The 24,668-nt window shown below is 45.5% G+C and overlaps 1 protein-coding gene across 4 annotated transcripts in view; it reads right to left on the minus strand.

The window, feature by feature from the left end:
- Positions 1-24,668, minus strand: part of ALMS1 (ALMS1 centrosome and basal body associated protein) — a 124,817-nt gene that overhangs the window by 17,002 nt on the left and 83,147 nt on the right. For 2 of the 4 annotated variants that reach the window (XM_090035112.1, XM_090035114.1), the window contains 7 exons: positions 20,435-20,602; positions 14,137-15,326; positions 7,388-7,502; positions 5,702-5,950; positions 3,832-4,079; positions 1,713-1,896; positions 1,388-1,451 (listed from right to left, as the gene is read on the minus strand). In XM_090035112.1, the coding sequence (XP_089891238.1) occupies positions 1,388-1,451; positions 1,713-1,896; positions 3,832-4,079; positions 5,702-5,950; positions 7,388-7,502; positions 14,137-15,326; positions 20,435-20,602 (2,218 nt within the window). The remainder of the gene's footprint in view (positions 1-1,387; positions 1,452-1,712; positions 1,897-3,831; positions 4,080-5,701; positions 5,951-7,387; positions 7,503-14,136; positions 15,327-20,434; positions 20,603-24,668) is intronic. The other 2 variants (XM_090035115.1, XM_090035113.1) reach the window with 2 other exon arrangements.

Below are 24,668 nucleotides of genomic sequence, written 5' to 3' on the forward strand. Positions count from 1 at the left end.
GAAAGCAGGCATGCAGCCTGAGCTAAAAAATGTCAGCAAGAACAAAAAAACAAAATGACTGGGTGAATAACCCATACCAAAGTAGGACTTCATAGCCGCATATACCCGAGCGGCTGACTGTGCAGTCATTTAGGGCTTGCTTAACCATGCACTAAATAACTGCACAGTAACCAGCGCTAGTGCACAGTCCTGTTGGCGCACATTTATTTTTAGATGCTACTGCGCAGTAGCTTCATTACTACTGCACCGTAGCATTGCCATCATGGTTCATGCCCAGCAACGCTACGGCGCTGTAGCAATGAGCTATGGCACAGTAGCTTGTTGCTACTGCGCTATAGCATCTCGTGTAGATGTGCCCTATATGTTGCAAACTTCAAGTTTATGAAGATATATCAGCTAAATGCACAGATCAAGGGAACAATACTGATCTGGGACTGGTTTCCTCAATGTAATGTAGACAGTGGTAGTTAGCCACATTAGACCGAAGTCAACCAGACGGCAGGATAAAATGGCATTTTAGAGATGAAGACGGCAAACAGATATTGCATTTCTCTCAGGATTATCCCAGGACAAAAGTACAGATGTCCACATCCGTTGTCCTGGGATAAATCCTAAAGTTTCCCAGATAATAGGTAGTAACAAGTTATCCTGGGATATCATGATATACATCTGTACAGTTATACCATTGAACCAATGGCAGAGGAGTGGCACTGCACCTAGCAGTTCACTCAACCCTGATTAGAAGGGTGATGTGTATAAATGCCAGTCCTGAGATATTTTTGGGACAAACACAGGAATTTAACCTCTTTATGAAAAAAGATAAATAATGCCCCACCAAATCACCCCTTTCTACTCTCACTTTTTTTCTTCTCCATCATTTCAAAACGCAGTTGTAAGATCTTTAACTGATGTTGTGCTATTTATGCTGCTTGGTTATTTTATTACTTTTGTTCGTTTTAGACAATGGAGCCAATCTAGTCACTTGTCAAAAATGTCAATTCCTGAACAGTTACAGAGGTAGTGCTTGGGGACTTGGCTGCAGTGTTTGGACTGCAGACATATATGAGTGACACATTCATATTTGACAATTAAAAACACCATGGAAATGTAACTATGGCCAGGTATGTTCAGAGTTTCTCCCTCTGACAAAAGTTCCCATATAGGCTTCAAAACAGCCAGAAACATCCCTCAAGCCCAAGTCTTCATTTGCCAGAACAATATACCTATCCCCACATCAGATAGGTGATGTGAATGGGGATAGGTATATTGTTCTGGCAAATGAAGACTTGGGCACAAGGGATGCTTCCAGCTGTTTTGAAGCCTATACAGGAACTTTTGTCAGATACGGAAACCAGTGCTGTTTGAAACAAGTCTCTTTCAGACTTACCGTTTGGATCTTTGGACCATTTCACCCTTTGGAATTGTCCTCCTTTCCTGTCTAACTTGGAAATCTAAATGGAAAAGAGAAAGTCTGAGCAAAAAAGAAAACTCTAAAGCTTACATAAAAACAGCAAATGAGTACCTCTCTTAGAGAACTTTCCAACTGTAACAACCTCATTCATGTATAAAATGAATAGCTTCATATAAAATTAATAATGACGTTCAATATTTCTGTCAGAAAAAAATGCACATTTACAACAATGTTCCACAGACAAAAGGATGACAGTCATTACACTTCCTAGAGACCATGCAAAGGCAAAAGCCAGAGGTACCTCTGTTGGAGAGCAGGCAACTAGCATTCTTATAGCCCTTCCTTTTCTCAGGGGGATTAAACAGTTCCTCGCGCTCATTCTGCAACACGCTCTGGATCTTCCTTTCTTCCATGATGAGCTTCAGACGCTTCACACGCTCGCCAGAGCGAGAGATGAAATCAGGGCGGTGCAACACGAGAGCTTCCTAAGACAGGAGGGTAGAAAACCAAAGCATCGTGTAGCTTCAGAACCTCTTTCTAAGGCTGGGAGGAACTATCCCTATTAATAAAGTGGGGAAAACTTTCCTTTCAAGGAAGAGATACTCTTGCAATGCAAAAGAAATCTGCATCTATAATGCTGGGCAGAGTTCTGGAGGCTCTATACTTTGATATATTAAACAAGAGGAAAGCTGACCAACTGGGGAAAAGAACAACTAAAGGAAGGTAAGCGTAAGTTTAAACGGGTAGGGTAAAGATCAGGAGGCTGCTCACACAGGACAAGATACTGATAATCTCGCTCTCATTAAGCTCTATTATAGCCATTTTTTAAAAATATATATTTGGTTCATATACACATTTTACTGGCTTTTAAGGAAAGGTTTCAAATAGAGTCTCATAATATTCATGCCCATGTTAGCCCCAAAGGTAAGTGGTAATACGCAGCTTTCAAATAACAGGCCAATTACACTCAGACTACTAAGTCTTATCTAGATCAAAGAGAGATTTTTATGGGTGATTTTTTTTTATTGGATCAAATGCGTAGTAGGGAGAGACTCTGACAAGCTTTCAAATACAAAGCCTTCCTCATCAGGTCTGAGAAAAGAAGAAAGGCACAGCAATGATTAAAAACAGGGTGAGAGGCTGTAAAACTGGAGAAGAGAGAAATTCCCAGGGGCAGCAGACAAACAATTAACAGTAAAAAGGCTGGCTTGATTAGTGGAAGATCAAGACCTTTTAAAAGAGACTGCCATTATCACCTGTAGCACGAAGTAGATTTTCAGGAATTGGACAGATTACAGCATAAATCAAATTTCAGTGTTCAGTCCTTGGTTCTTAGTGTCCAGCCAACTGCTCTTCCAGTACTCAGTGTCACAGCTGATAGTTATGCTCTTGCTGTGGTACACCCTTTCAGTATGAATCTCACCACCCTTTGGCGTCATTGTCTGTCTACCTCTCACCACTTTTAAGTGCCGCTATACGGGTCCATGATTTTTTGTATCCAGTAAATTTATGAAGTGAAGTTCATAGGCTCTTCTACAAAAGGTGTTTTGTAAGTTCACTTTTTCACAGATGGCATCTCTTCTACGTTGAAAATCTACTAGTGTAGAGTCTCCCTTTCTCATCTTTGGCTCCCCTCCCCTCATTTTTTCCCCTCCCTTCCCTTCCTACCTTTTGTTTTCCTAATTTCCACCTATTTACATTCTCACTGACATCCTGTCACACTTTTAGCTTCTTTCATCACTTGGAGTCTTAGAACATCAGAGACTTCCTATGCCTGAAGAGGGCAATTGTGCCCAAAAGCTTGCAAAGAATGTTTTTCCAACTACTCAGGTGGTCTAATAAAAAATATCACATCTACCCAAAGAACGTTGTCTGCCCGTGTCCTTAGACCAACGTGGCTACAACCAAAAACCGAGCTACATGGGTGTGTTTTTACAGGTGTTCAGTATGATCACACCTGGCCTTGAATATGCACATAGGATTTGCTTTTGAGTGTCCAGATCCCTTCATTTTTCATGACACAGTTAAGTATTCCAAGTTGAAAATGTGTCACATGCAATTCTCATCTTTATTACACAGCACCCAAGAAAATGCTGCAGGGGAGCAATTAAAAAGTGTAGGTTACAACTGTGGGAGCTACCTACTTTACTAGCCCCGCAGGCATGAGACTGAAAACCTGACACATGAGAGCTGATCTTGGCATGCATAGCCACAGGTGACATAAATAGTTCAAAATAACCCAATCCTTTTATGACACAGCAAGCTTTATACTTGGTGACTGCCTAAAGCAGCAAAGGGATGATGATGAAAATCAGGAGCAAAAGTTTCGAGAGAAGATGACAATCACAGAAATTATTTCCTCTTCTTCCCAAAAATGTACAGGAAAAGCAAGAAGCCCTGAAGTGGGGAGGCAGTCTTACCTGCAGTGTCATTTTCACAAGTGGCCTTGGGGGCTTGTTTTCAACATCTCTGACTGGGATTATTGGTTGAACTAGGCTGCTGCCTCGCTGCTCTTGCCAATTCTTCTCTCGGAGAGGCTCTCTCCAGGGTTTTGTGCTGGCCAGGGGTTCAAACCAGGATGGTCCAGGACCAGAGAAGGAACCAGATCTGTTCTCCTTCCTCGAGTCAGATTTTAAATCTTCAGCAGGAACAAACCAGGAAACTCCTACTGAAGAAAGAAAAAATGTCAAAAGAAAATATATAAAGAAAAGCACAGCTTCCCACTTTCCCCCTGCTTTTAGGGTTCCCTGTATAACAATATCACTACAAAACAGAGGCCTACCCGTCTCCCCATTACTCATATCAGTATTTTCATGGACTTTGGTGAGGCTATTTGTGTGAAGGACTCAGGGTGTTTCAAATGGATTTCATTGCTAAGCAACATAAAGTCCTATATTAACCTAATAACTCTGGTCTCACCTATTTTTTTTTTCAGGTGTAAAATACATAGTAGAGTGTTCCTGATTTTATTTTCATCATGTGTTTTCATAGAATCATAGAAGTCGGGTCGGGAGGGACCTTGTAGATCTTCAAGCCCGACCCCCCACCTGGGTGGGAGAAAAACACTGGACTCAAATGAGTCCAGCCAGGTAGTCATCAAGCCTCTTCTTAAAGACCCCCAGGGTAGGAGCCAACACCACTTCCCTAGGAAGTTGGTTCCAACTCCTAGCCACCCTAACTGTGAAGTAGTTCTTGCAGATGTCTAATCTAAATCTACTCTCTAATAATTTGTGTCCATTGTTCCTTGTCATGCCAAGGGGCGCTCGGGGAAACAGTGTCTCCCCTAAACCCTTCTGGTCCCCCCTAGTGAGTTTATAGACGGTCACCAGGTCCCCTCTCAGCCTTCTCTTGTGAAGGCTGAACAGGTTTAGGTCCCGCAGTCTTTCAATGTAGGGTCTGCCCTGTAGTCCCTAGATCATGCATGTAGCCCTCCTCTGGACCCTTTCAATGTTGTCCACATCCCTCCTGAAATGGGGCGCACAGAACTGGACGCAGTCCTCCAGCTGTAGCCTGACCAGCGTTGCATAGAGGGGGAGGATCACCTCCCTGGCCCTGCTCGAGATGCGTCTGTGGATGCACGACAAGGTGCGGTTAGCCCTGCCAACTGTGACCTCGCATTGTCGGCCAATGTTCATCTTGGAGTCAATAATGACTCCAAGATCCCTTTCTGCCCTCCCTCCCTTTCTGTGGCTGTGCTCTGCGTGAGGGGATGGAGGTAGTTTTTAGGGCTCTTTAGATAGTTATCTACAAATGTGGGACTGGACTCAGTGGCCCAAGAGGCCCCTTCCAGTCCTGTTATTATGACCATCAATCAACACAGAAGCATTCATGGAAATATATCAATATGGAACCGGGGCCCTTCCATTCATCCTTTTATTAGTCCATTTGGAGTCTAATCATTCCACATTTCTAAAGCTCCTTTGTGCCCAACAGATCCCATGGCTCTGTACAGAGGTTTCTGAGGGGCAAATGTTTTGCATCTTTCAAAACTGTAATATGCAAATCAGTGCTCGGTCATCCTGTTTTACAGCCTTGTGGAATTCAAATACAACTCGCAGATACTCTTTAGAAGTTTTTAATTAAGATGACATTTGACTGTGCTGACCAGAGTTATTTGCCCCTAATCAGACTCCAGCATATTGGCATACCAAAAGTAAATGCTTGCTGAAAAAGTCGGAACTGTGGTCACAGAACCATCTAGAGATCTCATTGTGAACTACTGATACAAAACTGCCTGGCATGAGATATGCAGGCTTTCCTACTAGCAAGCCTACAATATTTGGGGCTGACCTTGTGGCAGCTGTGGCCTGTTCCTTTTGGTCTTCTTGTCCATGAGCAGGCTGCTCATGTGTCCCTTTTGTCTACCCTTGCCTAGTGGCATCTGAAGATCTGAAACCAGTCCATCAGGCTCCCCACAAACACCATCAGCGCTACTGCAGGGTTCCCAGGGCCTTGGTTGGCCAGATCTCGGCGTGGGGAAAGTCACACCAACATCTCGCGTGTTTTTCTTAGTTGCACTATTCACAATCTCCAAGTCTCCTGTAACTCAAAACAGAGAACAAGGTACATTAGCCTGGAGTACAAGGATGATGTGTATGGAGCAGAGAAACCCTTCCCACATCTTTAAGCCTAACTAAGCAAATGGCTTGCAAGTATATTGCTGTGCTCTTAACTTTGTCAGAACTCAGAGGTTAAGTAGGATTGAATCGGACCAGAAGAAAGATGGAAGACTTCCAAATGAACACCTTTATCCTGTAAAAGGTGAGGTTAGCAATTCACAGTGCGACACCCACCAGTTTTTGTTGGCTTTTTGCCACTTAATTTTAATCTTAAACAAAACGACTGAGTGCAGCGGACTAGAGGCTAAGTCTTGAGGCTGTCTCTTTACTCAGCCCTTTACATTACCATTTCAAATCCTCAGCTCAAGTTCATAGTGATTGAGGGATGTTACGACATGATAATGTCAGTGCCATTAATTTTCTAGTGTCTGTTCACCTTGGGAGCCAAAAACACGAATGCAACTGGAACCAAGTTGCTGACAGCCTCAGCAGAGGTCAAGACTGAACGGGGCAGTAGAACGAACTCCCCTTCCCACAGCTGCTGGAAATACCCCTGGATCCGATTCACTACACAGCACCAGATCAGTGAATACTGTGCTGCCGCTGACAATAGTATTAAAAAAAAAAAGCCTTCAGTTCCGTGCTTTCTACCAACATTAAATTTCACATGTACTACATTTGTTAATAGATCATTTGCAACTGAGAAGTAAAAATATATTTAAATGCGTTTCGGGATAAGGCCCCCATGAAAGAACGTTACAAAAATTTCCCAGCTTGCACACCTGCACCAAAATCAGGATAATAAAAAATGAATATTTGGTTTGTCCATCAAAACTACTTACCCATAAGTAGTCTGACAGGGACAATTTCAGAGACCGATTGGAATGAAAACTGTCACTAGAAAAAGAGAAGCCTGGACACCCAAATTTATACCAGTTAACTGTCAAATCATGTCTTAAGCAACGGACAAGAGATGTCCAATGTTACCGGGACGATGTGAGGAGCTCACAGACCAGTCTGCTGAAATGCCAAATGCTCACAAAAGGTGTTTTGCTACTAGCATATAGCCAAATATCTGCTAGAATTTTATACAACTCTCACAAGAGCAAAATAATATATGAAGGACCGAGAAGTCACTTCTTTGGTAGCAACGTGGATTTCAAGTCTAGGTTCACAACTCACAGATGAGCTAATAAATTGAGTACAGGGTGCAGTGGGAGCCAGCCAACAGAAGGAAAATGCCTAAATCTGATCTCCAAGCAATACCTTATTGTGAAAGGATCCAGGGAGTACAAAGCATGGGAGGCAAGCGCCTAATGTCAGCAAAAGGTATGTCTCAGACTCTGAAGCGATTCTCTATGAAGATTCTGAAGAAATAAAAGCCGGAAGACGCAAAGTGCGGACTTGAGTAATTCACCTGCTTGGATGCCCTTGTTCAACATCCGTGCGCGGCGCTTGGTACTGAGCGCAGAGCTTGGCCCCCAGGAACTGCTGACCGTAGAAACAGAGTCTATTGAAACGCAGTCTGCTACCTAGGGAAAACAAAACACAAGAGGCTGCATTTTAAATCGACTCGGTGTTGGCGGACGGAGCGTCAAGCTGCAAGACAACACAAGTGACAGCTTCAGCTTTATCTGCCGCACCACAAACCTGTCAAATGATTCAATTAGCCAGTCTGCACAGGCCTACCAGCATATTTGCTTGATATCCTACACCGGTCAGCTAACTTTGACTTTCTCTCATTTAGAGGAACAGAGGTATATGTCTGACATCCAACCCAACTAGCTAGGAGCTTTATTCTTCCAGTAAAAAAATGACAGTGCTTGACAGCTTGGCCACCCCTTACTACCCCGGTCATTCCAGGAACGCTCCCATACATGACATATTTTACTTTATTCAATAAAATTCAGGTTAGAAACACAGATTTTTTTAAACCCCATGTGCTAGCTGAGCTGTGTGAACACCTTGTTAGCTGGAACAGTGTTTGGCCATGGTTTCTATAGACGGATGCCATCCTGGGCAAGGTACTGGGTTGCTCAAAAGTGGTGTGGCACTGAATATTTATGTTCACAGGACAATATGGCTCGTCTATGCAGGCTCTCCTGCAGATCCCATGATATACGTTTTCATTTGTAGCAAAAACACTCGTCTGTTCCACTTTTGGGGACAGAAGCCTAATGGGTGCTGATAAAGCATTTATCTCCCATCAGTGATGGTATTTAAGGCAGAAACCTGCTTTGCCTACTCCAGCAGTGCCATGATAAGCATCTCACCAGGGAATGAATGTTCATCCGGGCTTGCTGATCACAAAATCAGGACGGCCTGAAAGAGAAGTTCTGTGCAACTTCAAGGGAAAAACATGCTCTGTCCCTCATGAAAGCATAATCCTCTACAGCAGGAGTTTCCATCTGTGGTTTGTGAAACCATCTAAGGTAACTGGTCTGTAGCTGGTCCACAGATTGAACTTGCTTCTGCCTTTTTGATTAAAAGTTTGAAGATAAGGGTGCATCATGACCCATAAGAAAAGCATTGAGGGTTGAGAGTAGTCTATAGGGGTACCTGTACACACCACAGAGTTTAACCCTCATTAAACTGAATAGGTTTATAAAATTTAAACTTGTTTATTTTGGAGCATCACATCAGCGTTTGCACGCACTTGGTTTTCAAATGAATTAAGTCCAGCCCCTGGCCAGCATCGCAGAAGAGCAGGATGTTCCAGCTCTGCTCCCCGCCCCAGCATGGGGCCCCCCAGCCCGTGCCCTGCCATACAGCTGTGGGAGCACAGAGCCGGCAAACGGTACAAGGGAAAAAAAAGTGGAAGCAATTGGAAGGGGTGAACTACAAACAAAGTCAGAACACCATCTGGCGGACAAAGAGGCTCATTACACATCTTTGAGTGCCTTTGTGTTTGCACACAACGAATCCATGGACGCGATGCTTTAATTCGTAGCTAGCCAAACTCAATTATGTCCCAGGAGTTTTACTTAAATGAACCAGAAAGACTTTTAAAGCATCCGGAAAACCTGCTTGTGCAAACAGTCACGGCAAACAATGTGGCATGTACAAAGGCCCTTGGTCCATAAACTCTGGGAACCACTGCTCTACGAGGGGGCCTCACATTCCTACCCTCTAAAACATTATCTGAATACCGTCAGAGGAACAGACTGTACTGGATGTCTGAAATGCAGCACTGTTTAGTTCTGCAATGTCAACAAGAGAAAACAGAAGCCTTTCAAGAAAGGCATTAATAAGTCTTTCTATTCTGCAGAAAAAAAAAGAAAAAAACCAATCAATGTTCCTGACTATGACAAAACCTACCCAGCAAATGGTAATCTGCAGAAACAAGACTGAGGGATCTCAGTAGCAGGAACATGGCTAATACAATAAAATAGGGTTAAATTCATCACTGCAAGGGGACTGAAAATGATGACTAATTATCTATGAGTGACTCATTATCAATAATTAGCCATTTTCTCCACTGTTCAGGAGACAGCCATCATCACTTTCATGTGACCACTCACACAAGAGCCTCCCTTACATTTACAAGATGCTGCAGACCTCAGTACCTGACAGGTCAGTACAGTCAGACCCAGATATTTCATGATGACCTATCTCCAAATTAACTGGGATATATGGAGCTGCAATAAACAGCTGTGTGGGACTTCTGCGGCTGTTCACTGTTGCTTTTGTTTTAAAAGGAGCTGTCTCTGCTCAGTGAAGTCCCCAGCAGTCTCACCTAGCCCTTTGAAATAAGAGCCACAGCAAACAGATGAATCATCTTTAATGCAGGTTGTGAGCTACCTGGATGTTAAAATCAACTGGGTCCTATTGTACCTTTATCACCAATAAGTTACCAGTAGCAAATTCCAGAAGTTGCCTGTGTGCGCAGTTTTTGGAAATGATGATTTAGCTTCTAAACTAGCAGAGGTCCCTGGCTAGATGGTCTTGCCTCTGCACTCAGGGTCAGACGGATCATATTTGGGGTCAGGAAGGAATTTTACCCCACAGTCAGATTGGACTTTGGGGTTTTGCCTTCCTCTGTAGTAGGGGGGTGTGGGTCTCTTCCTGGGATCTCTCAAACTTATTTTAATAACATTGCCAGCCACAGCAGGATGTTGCTCCAACCAGGTTCAACATGCCACAATCCCAGGCACACGTGAAAATGCAGTGGCCAGAAGCAATAAACTCCAGTGCAATATGTGCTGGAGTTTACTGCGTCGCATTAATTTCATGTGTAGACGTGCCCAGCGGGCCAGGTCCAGAACAATTAGAATTGGCTGCTGGGGTCTTTTACTTCTGGCAGGTTTGGGGGTTCTCTCTCGTTTTGCATCAGGGTTGGCCGTGCAGCTTTGCTAAGAGGTTAGATGGTGGATTTGCACGGGATGGTTTGGATGGGGCTGATCATGCCTCAGGCAGGGGTTGGACTAGATGCGACCTCCAGCGGTCCCTTCTAGCCCCTCTTCTCTACACCTGTATGTTTCTAGAGGCCAAAAGTGTTCTCTATATAAAATCAGTAGGGCTCCCACCAAGCCTTCAGCGCACTGACAAAAAAGGTAATAATGATTAGTCCAGTGACAAATTACTCGTATTTTAATTGCACATGCACCAATGCCTCTGTTCCTCAAAACTAAACCAGTCACAGACACAGTATTGAATGGCATGCCTTTGTCAGTTTATGCAATGAACTTCTTGTCATTTAAATGTACAGTATTTTTTCTGTGACTATGATTAGCGTATTTCACAATCCCTGCATTTTGATTATACAAAGAGCAATGATAGTGTTTGAGAAACAGAACATTTATTGACAGTGCTTCCCCGGAACTCGATTTCAAAGAGGTGTCAAACAGTTGCTACAACAGAATTTGAGTCTCGTTTTTAATTAGGAATCTGATTTTTTTTTGTTCCTATCACTGTAATTAGTATCTTATTTGAATGACTCATCACACTAAACATAGGAATAAGCAGAAGCTATTTTTTTTGTTGCCCTGAAACTACTGTACTTTCAGTCACCACATCAACGCAGCACATAATCTCATTTTCCGCATTCAAAGCTTTATTTTGAGACATATTGGCATGCGTCATTTCAAATCCTGCAAGATCTCCTAGAGCAATAGTTGGTTTTACAAGACAGACACACACCTGCCTATCAGAGAACAGGATTAAATCCAAATATAGGTCCTGCAGAGACTCTTTATTCCACATTCCAAATAGCTATTTTCATTCCACATGAGCAAAAGTTAAGTATATGCAACTATTCACCACTGACCATCTGTATCTACTTATTTTCATTTGTACTAAACTCAGGGCAAACTTTAGTTTTATGGTTGGTACCAGATACTGCTTTAAGAGAGGCTTGAGAAATTGGGTTCAATAATAAATTCTGAGGATGGTCCAAGCTTCAATCACTTACTGCTGGCATTCTGTGCAAGCAGAAATAATAATATATTCCGAAAAACCAGGGTTATAAAAAAGATGGCTGTAAGAAGTGGTGCTGTCTCATGCCGAGAGTAGTTTATAATAATCTAATTTGTACCATGCCTTATCTTGAATTAAGGGTTTCTATAAATAAAATTATCATTATTGCAGGCTCTGTCTCTGAATCTACCTGCTTACTTCTATTACGACAGACAAGACACTGCTGTTGTTGCCTGTATCACTCCCACATAACTACGGAAGGACAAGCTGAATTTCTATTCAGTCGAAGCATCAGAAATAATATGCCTCACACTTCTATTATATAAATGCCAAGTATTATAAAATAGATTTTCACCTGCAAGTACTGCAGAGATTAATTTGCTCCCCTCCACGTTTAAGGTAGATGCATGTTCTCCTTCCCTTCTGGCACCCCCAAGGCCATCTAGGTTTAGCACCACCCTTCAAATTAAAACAAGAGGTACTTGTCCCTCAACTTTAGCTCATCTGACTGGTGATGTTAATAAACCAAGAAGGAACAGGAGGCATTTGTAGGGCTGACGAGGAAAAAAATGTGTTCCGGGCCCATAGATCAAATAATCTTAATGTAAAAAGTGATCTAGCATCAGGAAATATGTAGTCATATAGCATCAGAAAAGTGATTTTTTCCAACTATTTGAGTCGGTCTACTAAATAATACCAAATTTACCCAATGAAACACGTCCGTCTAAAACTGCAATTTTTAGATCATTTAAGGATAAAATCATGTGCCCCCCCTCCACTTGCCAAGCATTAGCCTTGAAAAGGCTCCATTTTCTCCCATGTACTTAATAACTTACATGACACATCAACATTTATTAAAAGCTTCAAAAAAAAAAAAAAAATCAACTCTATGTCTAAAAATGAGAATGCAGATTAGCATTGATGGCACCATCATTTTCTTCCCTTAAAAATTGAATGAAATACAGTAACGTTGAAAAAATACGGGAACCACCAAATTTTAAACAAAACCAACTAGATTGCAATGTTACCCGCTACCTCCAAGAAACCCATGCTAACAGCCCCTCCTTTCCAAGGCACATCCATGAGGCGTTTATTGCAGAGCAGCCTAATTAGCTCCGTAGTACTCTCACTGTCTACACGTGCAACCCTATTAGGCCGCAGTAGACTACTTATATCTACAACTACTAGCCTATGGCAGAGTTAAGTACTATCCGCCAGTGGCGTTCTTTAGAGTGCAGCACTGCACGTGCAGATACGCTGAGCCGGGTCAGAGCAGATCTGGGCTGTAGGCTGACCCCAGGGGGCCCCTCCCCCTGCCAGCCGGGGCTGCTCCAACCCAGTTCAACATGCTGCAGTCCTGGGTGCACATGTAAATGCACTGCCCAGGAGCAATAAACTCCAGTGCAGTATCCGCTGGAGTTTATTGTGTCACATTAATTTCACATGTAGATGTGCCCAGGGGACAAGTCAAAAAAAATTAAAGCCAGTAAAAAGATGCTCAGTCATTTTGAGTAACTTTGAACTAGACTTCCAAATAAAAATTCTCCAAGCAAAAGTCTATCCTTTAACCCATCTAAAGTGTCATCATTAACTACCGCTACCAAATGTTGGCAAAAAAAGTTCTGAAATCCCATTGCAGCTTTCATTCCCATTTCATTTGACCCCAGTGCTCTTTCCTGCCATGGCAGGGCGTCAGACTTGATGACCTGCTTAGGTCCCTTCCGACCCTACTAACTATGAAACTATGAAATAAATCCTTCATATCAACACAATAATTCTTACTAAATTCCAAATCATACAAAACAAGATTGAAGGCTCCTAGGAGCTGCTCAGGCAGCACAGCCAAAGTCACCAGATAGAGCTGAAGGCTGCAGCCTTGCTTTCCCAGATTGCTTTGAAGGATTACAGTAATAGATAAGGAATCTCTAATAAATTATTAACGTATCGATAAAAGCCAGACCTTCTGATGCTGCAGCAAGGGTCGGCAGTGTTTTGGGGCTAATTGCCAAAAAACCCACAGCCTCAACATGAAAGATGTTGGCGTGCCAGGGGCAGATGGCGAGGAGCCTCGAGGGGCCCAGTGCTTGTTGTGGCAAAGCAGCTCCAGCCCCTTTGCCACCTTGCTCCCCGAGGCACGTGCAGAGCTGCCGCCAGCAAAGAACCAGGCCAGGGCTCTGGACCGCATTGCAGCTGCTCACGGCTTCGCGGGTACCTGCCACAGAGCCGGGGCTGCTCGCCACCTGCCGCAGGCTCTGGGCAGGATCCTGCTGCCCACCACAGAGCCTGCCCAGAGCCCAGGCTGCTCGCAACAGGCGGCAACCAGCCCAGGCTCTACGGTGGGCAGTAGGGCCCTGTGCAGAACCAGGGGGCTGTGGCATGTCAAGCAAAACCACTTCATGTGCCATGCTCTGGCACATGTGCTAGGGATTGCCAACCCCTCTGCTACAGCATAAAGAGAAAGAATGAGGAGGAGGAAGTGAATGGAGGTAGGAAAAGATGGGAAAACAATGTTGCAAGAGAGTTTGCAGCCCTTGTTTTTTCCGAGAGAAGGGGAAAAGAACTTGATTTTGTTTTAGGGAGATTTATCTGATGATAGACGCCTGCCCTGTAACAACCCCCTCTAAGACACGTGTGTGACCATGCTGCAAATAAAGAACACCCGCTAAGTTACCCACTCCATTTATCATGCAGCTTCAATCAACCCATTAGGAAAGAACATTAGCATGCCCCTTTCTTGAGCCGATCACGTACCTGGATCTCTCTTTTTCTATGCAGCTCAGCATAAGTAGCTTTAAGATACTCCACGCCCTTTCCTGTCCTGCTTCCCTGGCCCCAAATGTCAGAGCGACTTTTCTGCTGACTGATGGTGAAATACAGGTGGGACAGTCTTGGTGACACGCGCACTCTTTCGTGCCCAAAAGCCCTTATCAGCCTGGCAGTGTCAATGGTGGAAATGGAACTGCTCACCTCAGTCTGGGTAGCCATTTCTGTCTCTGTTTGGGACACCACGTCCGATTCAGAGGTGGTAGTAATTGCCACGCTGCTGTGGTCGTTGGCAGGCTTGGTCTCTGAAGAGGTGTCACTCAAGGTATCCGAGTACTGCTGCTGTTCCAAGATTTGCTTGATGCGACTGATGGTTCTTTCTCCTGCCCTATATTTTCGAGATTCGGTCAGCCTTTTTTTATCGTAACTGGTCTGTGGCCTTTCCTCAGCATGCAATGCATTCCTATGAGCATCAGACTCGTTCCTGTCCTGGAGTCTGATTTTCTTTTGTTCCCTTCCCTTAGTCCTTCCTCCAAAATTGCTCTCCTCCTTTGCAGGCATCAGGGTATGCCGAACGGGATTCTGGAGGACTCTCGCTAGTCGATCAAGGCGTTCCACTAAAGACAGCTCATTGCTCCGAACATTAGGGAGCGGGTGCTTCTTTTGGCGCTCTAAAAACTTGGCCCAGAGGTCATCTAAGCTGCCAGTGGATTCAGTACTCTGTTTCAGTGGAAGATCCTTCTTCTGCCTCACTTGAAAGCCAATCATTTGGCTGCTTCGTGGTGGATAATCTCTGGCCTTCGTCTGGCCTGCCTGCCTTTTGTCATTTTGGATTATTAGCTCCTTCCGAAAAGCTTCATTGCCTGCAGGTGCGCAGAATTTGGAGTCCTCAATCTTGCTGTAATCGAGTACTGCGGCTGGTGGTGCGAATTCATCTTCCTTGTCCTCTTCACGATAAAGAGGAGGTGGGCACTGGTCCTTTTCTGCAGCTCTCATCCTCTGGAAGCAATCTCTGGAAGGAAGTCCGCTGGGTCCAGTATCAGGGTACCCCTCCAAGGGCTCGCTGTTTAAGAGGAAGTAATCCTCATGCTGCAGAGGCACTGGATGGTGAAGGTAGAACTGTGCTGACTTGAAGACGGAATGGGTTGTTCTTACAGCTTTCAAAGGATTTGCAGACTCTGGAAAAGAAGGACAGTGTGCTTTATTTCTTTTCACAATGGTGGCTTCTTGCTTCCTCATAAACAGTTTCAGGTACATAGGGAAATTTCAGGCCTAAGGCACCTCCTAAAACCACTCTCTCAAATAGGCTACATAAAGGAGTAACCTCACACATTACTAAATTGCAGCCACGTCTAGATAGCATTTCAACATTAACAATAGTACACAAAGGTCTGAGGATGATTTAGTAAAGGAGAACGCCATGCCCAACAGAGATTGCAGAAGGAATTTAGATAGGCTGTACTTAATTATCCAAACTGGAATTTGAGCAGGACACTGAGGTTAATATTCATTCTTGTAAACAGAATTGTGAGATAATCAGCAAAAATAGCCAGAACCTCCCCCCCCCCCCTTTTTTTTTAAAACACCTTTCTTACCATATCTAACAGTACAATGCCCCTTAGTGCCAGGCTGGGGCATCATTTCACTACTAATGTAGAAGGATACCGTTTATCAGAGAACCAGTGCCAATTCCTGGATCACAGTGTGTACGACCTGGAGGTACTGCATATACTGGGCAGCCAAGTCCGACTGTAGTTAGCATGTAGGATTCAACGAGACTATTCAGTTCACAGTAGTGTAGCTTCAGGGCATTTATGCCAAAACAAATACGTGCAGAGTGAGTTTCAAATAGGTGCACAAAGTATTAATTATAATCTTGCTTGTAATAAGAAGAGATTTTATATATGCATAATATGGTCTAGTGGGACGCAGTGCAAAGTCATTTTACAAGGTTATCTAATTTGTACTTTTTCTCCGAATACACATATTCCGCCACCGTGTGACATCAGATATTAGACAAAATGGACCTAGGGGCTGATGCAGCCAGTTCTTACGTTCTCACTAGTAAAATGCCTGTCATGAATGGCAGGTGGGGAGGCAGGGGAAACACAGCCTGGCCCTGATCGCTTCTGCCTCCACCTGTCTGTCTGCCAGTAAGGCTCCAGGCCGCGCGTGCACAGTTGTCCCAGAGCATTATGGACAGACAGACGCATGGACGGAAGTGCTACAGCTTTTATGTTAGATTCCTGACTAATGTCCCAACTGCAGTACATCTGGCAAAAATGGTTTAACCTCATGAATGTGAAGCAATGCATAGTCAAGACGTAATCACTTTACCTTTCACAGTAATGTTTTGGCTATACCCAGCAGAAAAAGCAGAGGACAAGGAGTCGGACCTAAAAGCACATTTCTGTAGAAGGTCAAGCTAAGCAGGGATTTCCTGCCTTTGGACTTACTGCAAACTGTCTATTCCCTATGTCGGGGGGTCAAACACAGCTTGAAGGCCAGATCCAGCCCACAGAGCCTCTGTATCTGCCCCACTGGGCTACCAGTGGGCCCCAAGAAGTTGGGCAGCATGGGGGCATGGACTTGTGGCCCCGCTGGGCATGGCCATTGGCAGCAAGTTTGGATCGCTGCTGCTGTCGCCCCTGGGCTCACTCCTGCTGCTGGACCCCTCGCTGCCACCACTGCAGTGGCCACTGTGACAACCTTCATACCCTGAGCTGGATCCAGCCCACAAGGAGCCCTCTGGTCTGGATCCAGCCAGGGACCCCAGGTGAGTTGGACACCCCCGCCCTACTCGATTTCTGCAAGTGTATGAAAGATGCATTTCATGGAGTCATAACCTTAAACTAAATACGGGAAAGTTAACACAAGATAAAAAGAGCACTTTCACAAGGAGGCATATGACGAGTAGCTAACAGTAGGCAGTGAGGTTTTCAACACAGGTAAAAGAGGCTGCACAAATGGAATGGAATTAACTCTAATTAAACTCCCCTTCCCTATCATTTCTCAAACGTTTTCAAGGAGCTATACCCCTCACTCCTTTAAAGAGGGAGGGAATCTCATAGTTAGAGCTTAACACTGGGATCCAGGTCTCCTATGTTTAAGTCCTGGCTCTGCCACTGGCTCAAGCGTAAGGGTTTTGGGGCAAGTCAATCTCTAAGTTCCTCCCACCTGTACAACAGGTGATAACTGCTGGATAGACTCGAGGCCATGTACCCGACACTATCTTGCTAAGGCTTCAGCAAAACATTAGCTCAACAAGACCTCGGCGCCTAGCAGATCTCCTTTCCACTTTATCTCCTTAGTTGAACAAGGTCTTAGCTTCTAACCAGGTTCCCCCTTTCCCTCTTCCTTCCAGATAGGTAACCTAGGCCCAGATGGGCTGCCAAAAATATAAGCAGGGAGTTTCAAGGCCCTTGCACATCAGACCTGGAAGATAAGTCAAATGAGAAATCTTCCGGGAAGACAGGGAGGTTTAACCATAAAGAAATAACTGGCACACATACCAAGACAGCAAAATAGGATACACCTATATGGGTGTCTATGTGGTCACTGGTTTATGATTAGTTTCTATAGTTATTCAAGACATAACAAAGGTATAAGAAAGGTAAATGTTCCACCTTCATGCTTTGGATGTATAAATCCCTGTGCACTTCCCCTCTGCCAGCCAGTTGAGTCAGAGGGTTGACACTGATTAAAGTCTCTCTAGTTATACTCATATAATTTCTTTAAGTTTAGTAAGTACTATGTGCAGAAAACTTGGAACAAAGCCTCACCCAGCAAAACTGGGGCCTAGCCAACCCAGCCCCTCGCAACGATAGCACACTTCAAACTCAAGAAAGGCTATACAGCTTAGGGTTTTTTTTGGGTAAAGTGCTGAGATCCCTAGATAAAGATGCTAGGGCTGCACAAAGCATTATAACTCCTTAAACACCTCCTCATACATCTTACTTTCAGAATCTCTTATCTTTGTCACTTTTTGCATCCCCTTCTGTTTTTAATACAAAGCGAGGCAGCACAATCATAAATAGCACTCCCAAATACAATCTATATATAGTGAAGAAGGAAATCCACTCTCACCTCTTGCAAGTACATTGTTACATATAACTTTGCATAGCAATTATACTTTATCCTAAATTCTTACATAGGAAGCTGCCAACAACAGATCCAAAATCCCATAATGTGCTGCTCTAATCTGGCACTATTCTTCCATTGGGCAGGTTACCTAATATTTTTTTCTTTCCAAGAAGTTAGAAGAAATCATTTCTTCAGTTCATCATTCCTATCCCTGAAGCCTAACAGAGACAGTGGCTAGGAGGTCAGCTACTATTCCCTTCATGAGAAGGATGGCTTTATGTTGTAAGCCAGTGGTTCTCAACTTTTTTACATTCAAGGCAACCACTTGATAGATTCAAGGCACCCACTGGAAAACGTCAGCCCCTAATTTTTCCCTTGATTTTTTAATACAGAAAAATAGAGCAATTCTTCTGTTGCAAAGAACTCAGGAAGACCACAGCAGGGCAGAAGGGATCTGGACTCCTATTTGACATCTCTGGGTTTCTCTTGTGCATCATGTTTGCACATTTAACATTGTGCGACACTCCATGGCACCCCTGAAAGGATCTCAAGACAACCCACAATGCTGCAGCACCCTGATTGAGAGTCACTGTTGTAAACCAACAGTAAATGTTGCACACACACCCCCACATGCACTGAATACAGTAGAAAATACAGGCGTAGGTCCCAGCTGTGCTTAACAAGTGAGCAAAATGAACATGGCAGGATCTGTAACTGTGTTGCACACACCAATATCAGAAGCTAAAACAGCATTTAACACAGCTCTACTCTCCAGGAGCAGAAAAGCTTCAAGGAACAAGCAAAACGTTAAGAGGAATCCCCACTGCTGAATCAGTATGTACTTCGAGGAATTAATTCACCCCCGTCATCTTGCACTGTCTGCTCATAAAGGACAACCATAATTGCACTGAAGTAGTCCATAAACATCTATCCTATTAAACAGCCTCATTTAATGAGTTGATGTCATGCTAAAAGGAGCAGATGGGCGCCAAAGGAGATGTCCATGTGCCTCTACCTATAAAAAGAGCAGGGAACTTGCAATTCAGGGCCTATTTTGCAACTTAAGTGTTTCTGGTCTCCCCCCTCATTACTGACTATAATTACATTACCTCTTTGCAATGAGCTCCTCCCTCGTTTGTGACAATATGTCTTTCAAAATGCCACACAGAGAAATACATCTCTCTCTAGTGGAATTAGTAGCCAAATGCAAGAGGAATGGTAGCCACTCTGTGATTTTGAACTTACAATAAAAATGCAGCAGTGGTAAAGTTGTCCTTTGGCCTCCAAGAATCAATCCTTTGTTTTCAAATCAACCAACCCACAAGAGAAGGCTGAGAGGGGATCTGGTGGCCATCTATAAACTGGCCAAGGGAGATCAGCAGGCAATGGGAGAGTCCCTGTTCCCCCAAGCACAACTGGGAGAAACAAGGAATAATAGCCATAAGATGATGGAGAGTAGATTCAGACTAAACATCAGGAGGCACTACTTCACGGTCAGGGCGGCTAGGATCTGGGACCAGCTTCCAAGAGAGGTGGTGCTGGCTCCTACCCTGCCGGTCTTTAAAAGGAGGCTAGACAGACACCTTGCTGGGGTCGTTTGATCCCGGCATCCTTTCCTGCCCGTGGCAGGGGGTTGGACTTGATGATCTGCTCAGGTCCCTTCCAACCCAACCAACTGAAATTACAAAACGCAAGCAGATGGGCTGAAAGGAGGGGGGATGAGAAGTCCTGACACATGGCTATCAACTGGAGTGAAATGTCACCACAGAGATGAACCGATGCCGGGCTGTGCCACATCGGGTCTCCCTAGATATCAACAAAAGGGCCATCAAGTCTGCAGAGCATCCGGTCAAGTTCTCATCATCACAAAATTGCTGTCTGCTTCAGTGGTTTCAGGATCCTTTCCCACGCTTGATGGAGAATCATACTTTATACTAGTGACAATGGGCGATCACTCACAAATTAGTACCTTTTATTGGATGACCTCAAAATATATACTTCAATTTGAAGGCCCCTGCACATGACCAAGTATTCTTAATCTACCAAGCAAGGCACAGACGGGTTCAGAGACTTGAGTACAACCCTGTAATATCAGCAAGTACTAAGACTAGAAACCACAGCTCCCAATGCCTAGTCCTGTGTTCCTACCACACAATATCCCACAAGAAATAGAGAACAGAAGAAATGCATGCCATCTCATTACCTGTATCAGATTCTTGTGGTGCCATTTTTTCTTTTCCCCAGGCTAGCTTGGGCTCAGGCCTCTTACTGTAGATACCCTCTTTGTGTTTAATAGTTACGTCTGGAGGACTCTCTTCCCTTGATCCCAGTACGTTCACTGGAAATTTTGGAGGGACAGCATCATTCGATCCTACAAAGAAAGCAAGCCATGCAATCATAGGAGCTCTGGTAATGAGGAAGAGGTTAAGAGAAGAAGCAGGAAGACATTACACCTTCCAGAACAGGCCAGATTCAAACTTTAATCATGAAGTAAATCAACAAAAGGCAACTAAGCACACAGAGGAGTTTGATTTCATAGTTTCCAGGGTCGGAAGGGACCTGAGCAGATCATCTAGTCCGACCCCCTGCCATGGCAGGAAAGAGTACTGGGGTCACACGACCCCGGTGAGGTGTTCATCTAACCTCCTCTTAAACACCCCCAGGGTAGGAGCCTGCACCACTTCTCTTGGAAGTCGGTCCCAGACCCTAGCCACCCTGACTGTGAAGTCACGCCTCCTGATAACTAACCTAAACCTGCCCTCTGCCAGCTTGTGACTGCTATTCCTGGTCACTCCTGGCGGTGCTCAGGGGAACAGGGACTTCCCCAATGCCTGCTGATCCCCCCCGACTAGTTTATAACAGGCCACTAGATCCCCCTCGGCCTTCTCTTTTGGAGGCTGAACAGGTTCAGGTCCCGTCGCCTCTCCTCATAGGGCCTGCCCTGCTGCCCCCTGATCATACAAGCGGCCTCCTCTGGACCCTCTCCATGCTGTCCACATCCCTCCTGAAGTGCGGCGCCCAGACCTGGACGCAGTACTCCAGCTGCGGCCTGACCAGTGCCGCATAGAGGGGGAGGATCACCTCCCTGGCCCTGCTCGAGATGCATCTGTGGATGCGGGACAAGGTGCGGGTGGCCTTCCTGACCGCATCCCCACACTGCCGGCCCATGTTCATCCTGGAGTCAATGATGACTCCAAGATCCTTTTCCGCCTCCGTGCTGACAAGAGGGGAGTTCCCCAGCCTGTAGGTATGGTGCCGGTTGTTCCTCCCCAGGTGCAGCACCTTGCACTTGTCTGTGTTGAAACCCATCCTATTCTTGTCCGCCCACCCTTGTAACCTCTCTAGGTCAGATTGTAGCCTGTTGCATCCTTCCAGTATGCCCATATCCCCCCACATCTTAGTGTCATCAGCAAATTTGAACAGGGTGCTTTTTACCCCCTCGTCCAAATCGCTGATGATGTTGAACAGTGCGGGCCCAAGGACCGAGCCCTGGGGGACCCCACTGCCCACGTCCCTCCAGGTTGAGAAGGACCCATCCACCACCACCCTCTGGGTGCGGCCCTCCAACCAGTTGGTGACCCATCTGACTGTGTGGGTGTCGACACCACAGCCCCCAGTTTCTTAATGAGAACGGGGTGAGAGACAGTGTCAAAAGCCTTCCGGACGTCCAGGAAGACGATGTCCACTGCTCCCCCTGTGTCTAATGATCTGGTGATCTGATCGTAAAAGGCCGCCAGGTTGGTCTGACAGGACCTGCCGCTGATGAACCCATGTTGGTTGCCCCTAGCATGCAGTCTCCCGCTGGCCCCTCATGGATGTGTGCCAGCATAATTTTCTTGAACAGCTTGCCTAGGATCGAGGTAAGACTAACCAGCCTATAGTTTCCCGGGTCCTCCTTCCTGTCTTTTTTGAAGATGGGGACCATGTTGGTCCTCTTCCAGTCCTCCGGTACCTCACCAGAGCACCACGAGTGCTCGTACGGTCGTGCCAGGGGACTTGCAATGACCTCGGCCAGTTCCTTTACAACTCTAGGGTGGAGATCATCTGGGCCGGCTGACCTGAATACGTCCAACCCCTCCAGAAGCTCCCTAACTAAATCCTCGCTAACCCGTGGCCCAGGTGTGCCTCCCCCGGGGCCCGAGGGGGGCCCAGCAGGGAGGTGGCTGTTCTGGTCCCTACTTAGGAAGATGGAGGCAAAGAAATCGTTAAACATGTTAGCTTTGCCGTCTGGTGTGGCCACCAAGTTTCCCAACGCGTCCTGCAAGGGCCCCACATTACCCGGGACCTTCTTTTTACCCCCTATGTATTTAAAAAAGGACTTCTTATTGTCCTTAATCTGGGAAGGTAGTCCCAGTCCCATCTCTGCCTTGGCCTTCCTGACCCCCCCGCCCTACATCCCAGAGCAACTACAGAATAGTCCTCCCTGGTGATGACCCTTCTTTCCATTGGGTGTAAGCCTCCTTAGCAAGGAGACATTCCCGGATGCTTTTGGTGAGCCACGGAGGCTTGTGTGCCCTCCTGCTCCCTTTGATCCTCGTTGGGATTACCTTCCTTTGGGCTTGGAGGATCGTCTCCTCAAGGAGCGACCGCTCTCCTTGGACACCCGGCTCCCCTCCCCTCCAGGACCTCAGCGCTTCTCCGACTATCCTCCTTCGCTCGTTGAAGCCCGCCCTCCTAAAATCTAGGACCGCTGCCTTACTGCATGCCTTTGCCACTTTGCGCTGGATGGTGAATCCCAGCGGGCGATGATCGCTGTCGCCCAGGGAGTCGAGCACTCGCAGCCCCCTCACCAGGTCATCACCCGTGGCCAGCACTAGGTCCAACAAGGCGTCTCCGCCGGTGGGGCTGGGCACCTCCTGGGTTAGATGGAGGTCCCGCACTCTGGCCAAGAACCGACGTGAGCGGTCAGACCTGGCTGACTGCTCTTCCCAGCAGATGTCCGGGAAGTTCAGGTCCCCCATGACTACCACATCCTTAGCCTTCACTACCTCTGTGAGCTGACCCAAGGATTCCTGGTCAAGCTCTTCTCCCTGGTTGGGAGGTCTGTAGTAGACTCCCACCGTTAAGTCTCTTTCCCCTCGACTGCCTTGTACCCTAACCCAAAGCACTTCAGAGTGCCCCTCCCCTGACTCCTTGCTAATTGACGAGGATGTGTATTCCTCCTTAATATAGAGGACCCACCCACGCCCCCACCTCTCTTTCCTATCCTGCCCCTCCTGTACAGCCTATAGCCCTTGACACTGACCGCCCAATCATGCGTTGCGTCCCACCACGTTTCTGTAATCCCCACTACGTCCAGGCTGATTTACTATCGAATAAGGAATGATCAGCAGGGCACCCAGCTGATCGTCCATGATCAGAGTTGTCCTAACAAAGCAGTACGTAAGAAAACTGAATTAGCCACTTATTACTATGCACCTTTTCTACTAGGTCTTTGATCCCAGCATCACAAGGTATTTCATGTTGAGGCATGCAAGTATTACAGCCACTCTGCTGATAGGGTAGGAGGCACAGTTAGGTTATTCAGACAAGCCATTTGGGGACCTGAAAACAGGCCCAAGAAGTCCATATTCCCTCCTGCTGAGCCCATATTAAATTGTAGATATTTTTGCTGACTGATAGGCACAGAAATTTTCTCCACTGAATACAAAGTGATGGAGAAAATTGGTAGTACACAAAACTGCAACTAGAGGGATTTTTTCCCCCCCACCCCGTTTTATTTTTTCCATGGCACAGGGTCAGACTCAATGTTCTGCTCAGGTCCCTTCCAACCCTACTAACTATGAAACTATGAAACTATATAAAATGTTTACCTTTGTGCAAGCTCCAGACAAAAGGTTCAAGACAGCAATACATTTTTACAGCAGGACTCCCTTAATGCCACGTTCCTGTGTCATAACAATTGGAAAGCCTAAAAAGGCAACTCACTGGTGTATATTCTGTCGGCTCTGCATGGTTACGTTCAGCAGTCATTTAATTCTGTTTCCTCCACTCCTGTGCAGTTTATTTTAAAAGCCTGAGGTATGTCAGGTCAACATGGCATCTGCATAGTTTCTGCAAAACCATTGTATTGCATCTGCCTCTCTCTGCCCCATAATATTTCAGAGACATTATAGCATCATAGAGCAAACCGAACTGGAAACAGGAAAGACCAACAAATTTGAAACCTCAAGTTCCACTCCTGCTCCAGTAATTATATAGATACAAATAACCACAGATGCAATTTTGAATCTACCGGTAGTACCCAGCACAGTTAATGTGACTAACATCCTTATTTACTCAACTGTGCCCACACAGCAGGGAGATGGACCATTTTTGCGACAGTAACTGTGTCCACAAGTGCCTGTATGTCAAAGGGAAGCCCAGCTTGACGCCAACCTAAAAATTAGGTCCATCATGTCTAAGATGCTGCACGTGTTGCTACTGACAATATTTCA

The sequence above is a fragment of the Crocodylus siamensis genome, chromosome 2 (genome assembly GCF_052110815.1).
Source record: "Crocodylus siamensis isolate JL-2025a chromosome 2, ASM5211081v1, whole genome shotgun sequence".
Lineage (NCBI taxonomy): Eukaryota > Metazoa > Chordata > Crocodylia > Crocodylidae > Crocodylus > Crocodylus siamensis.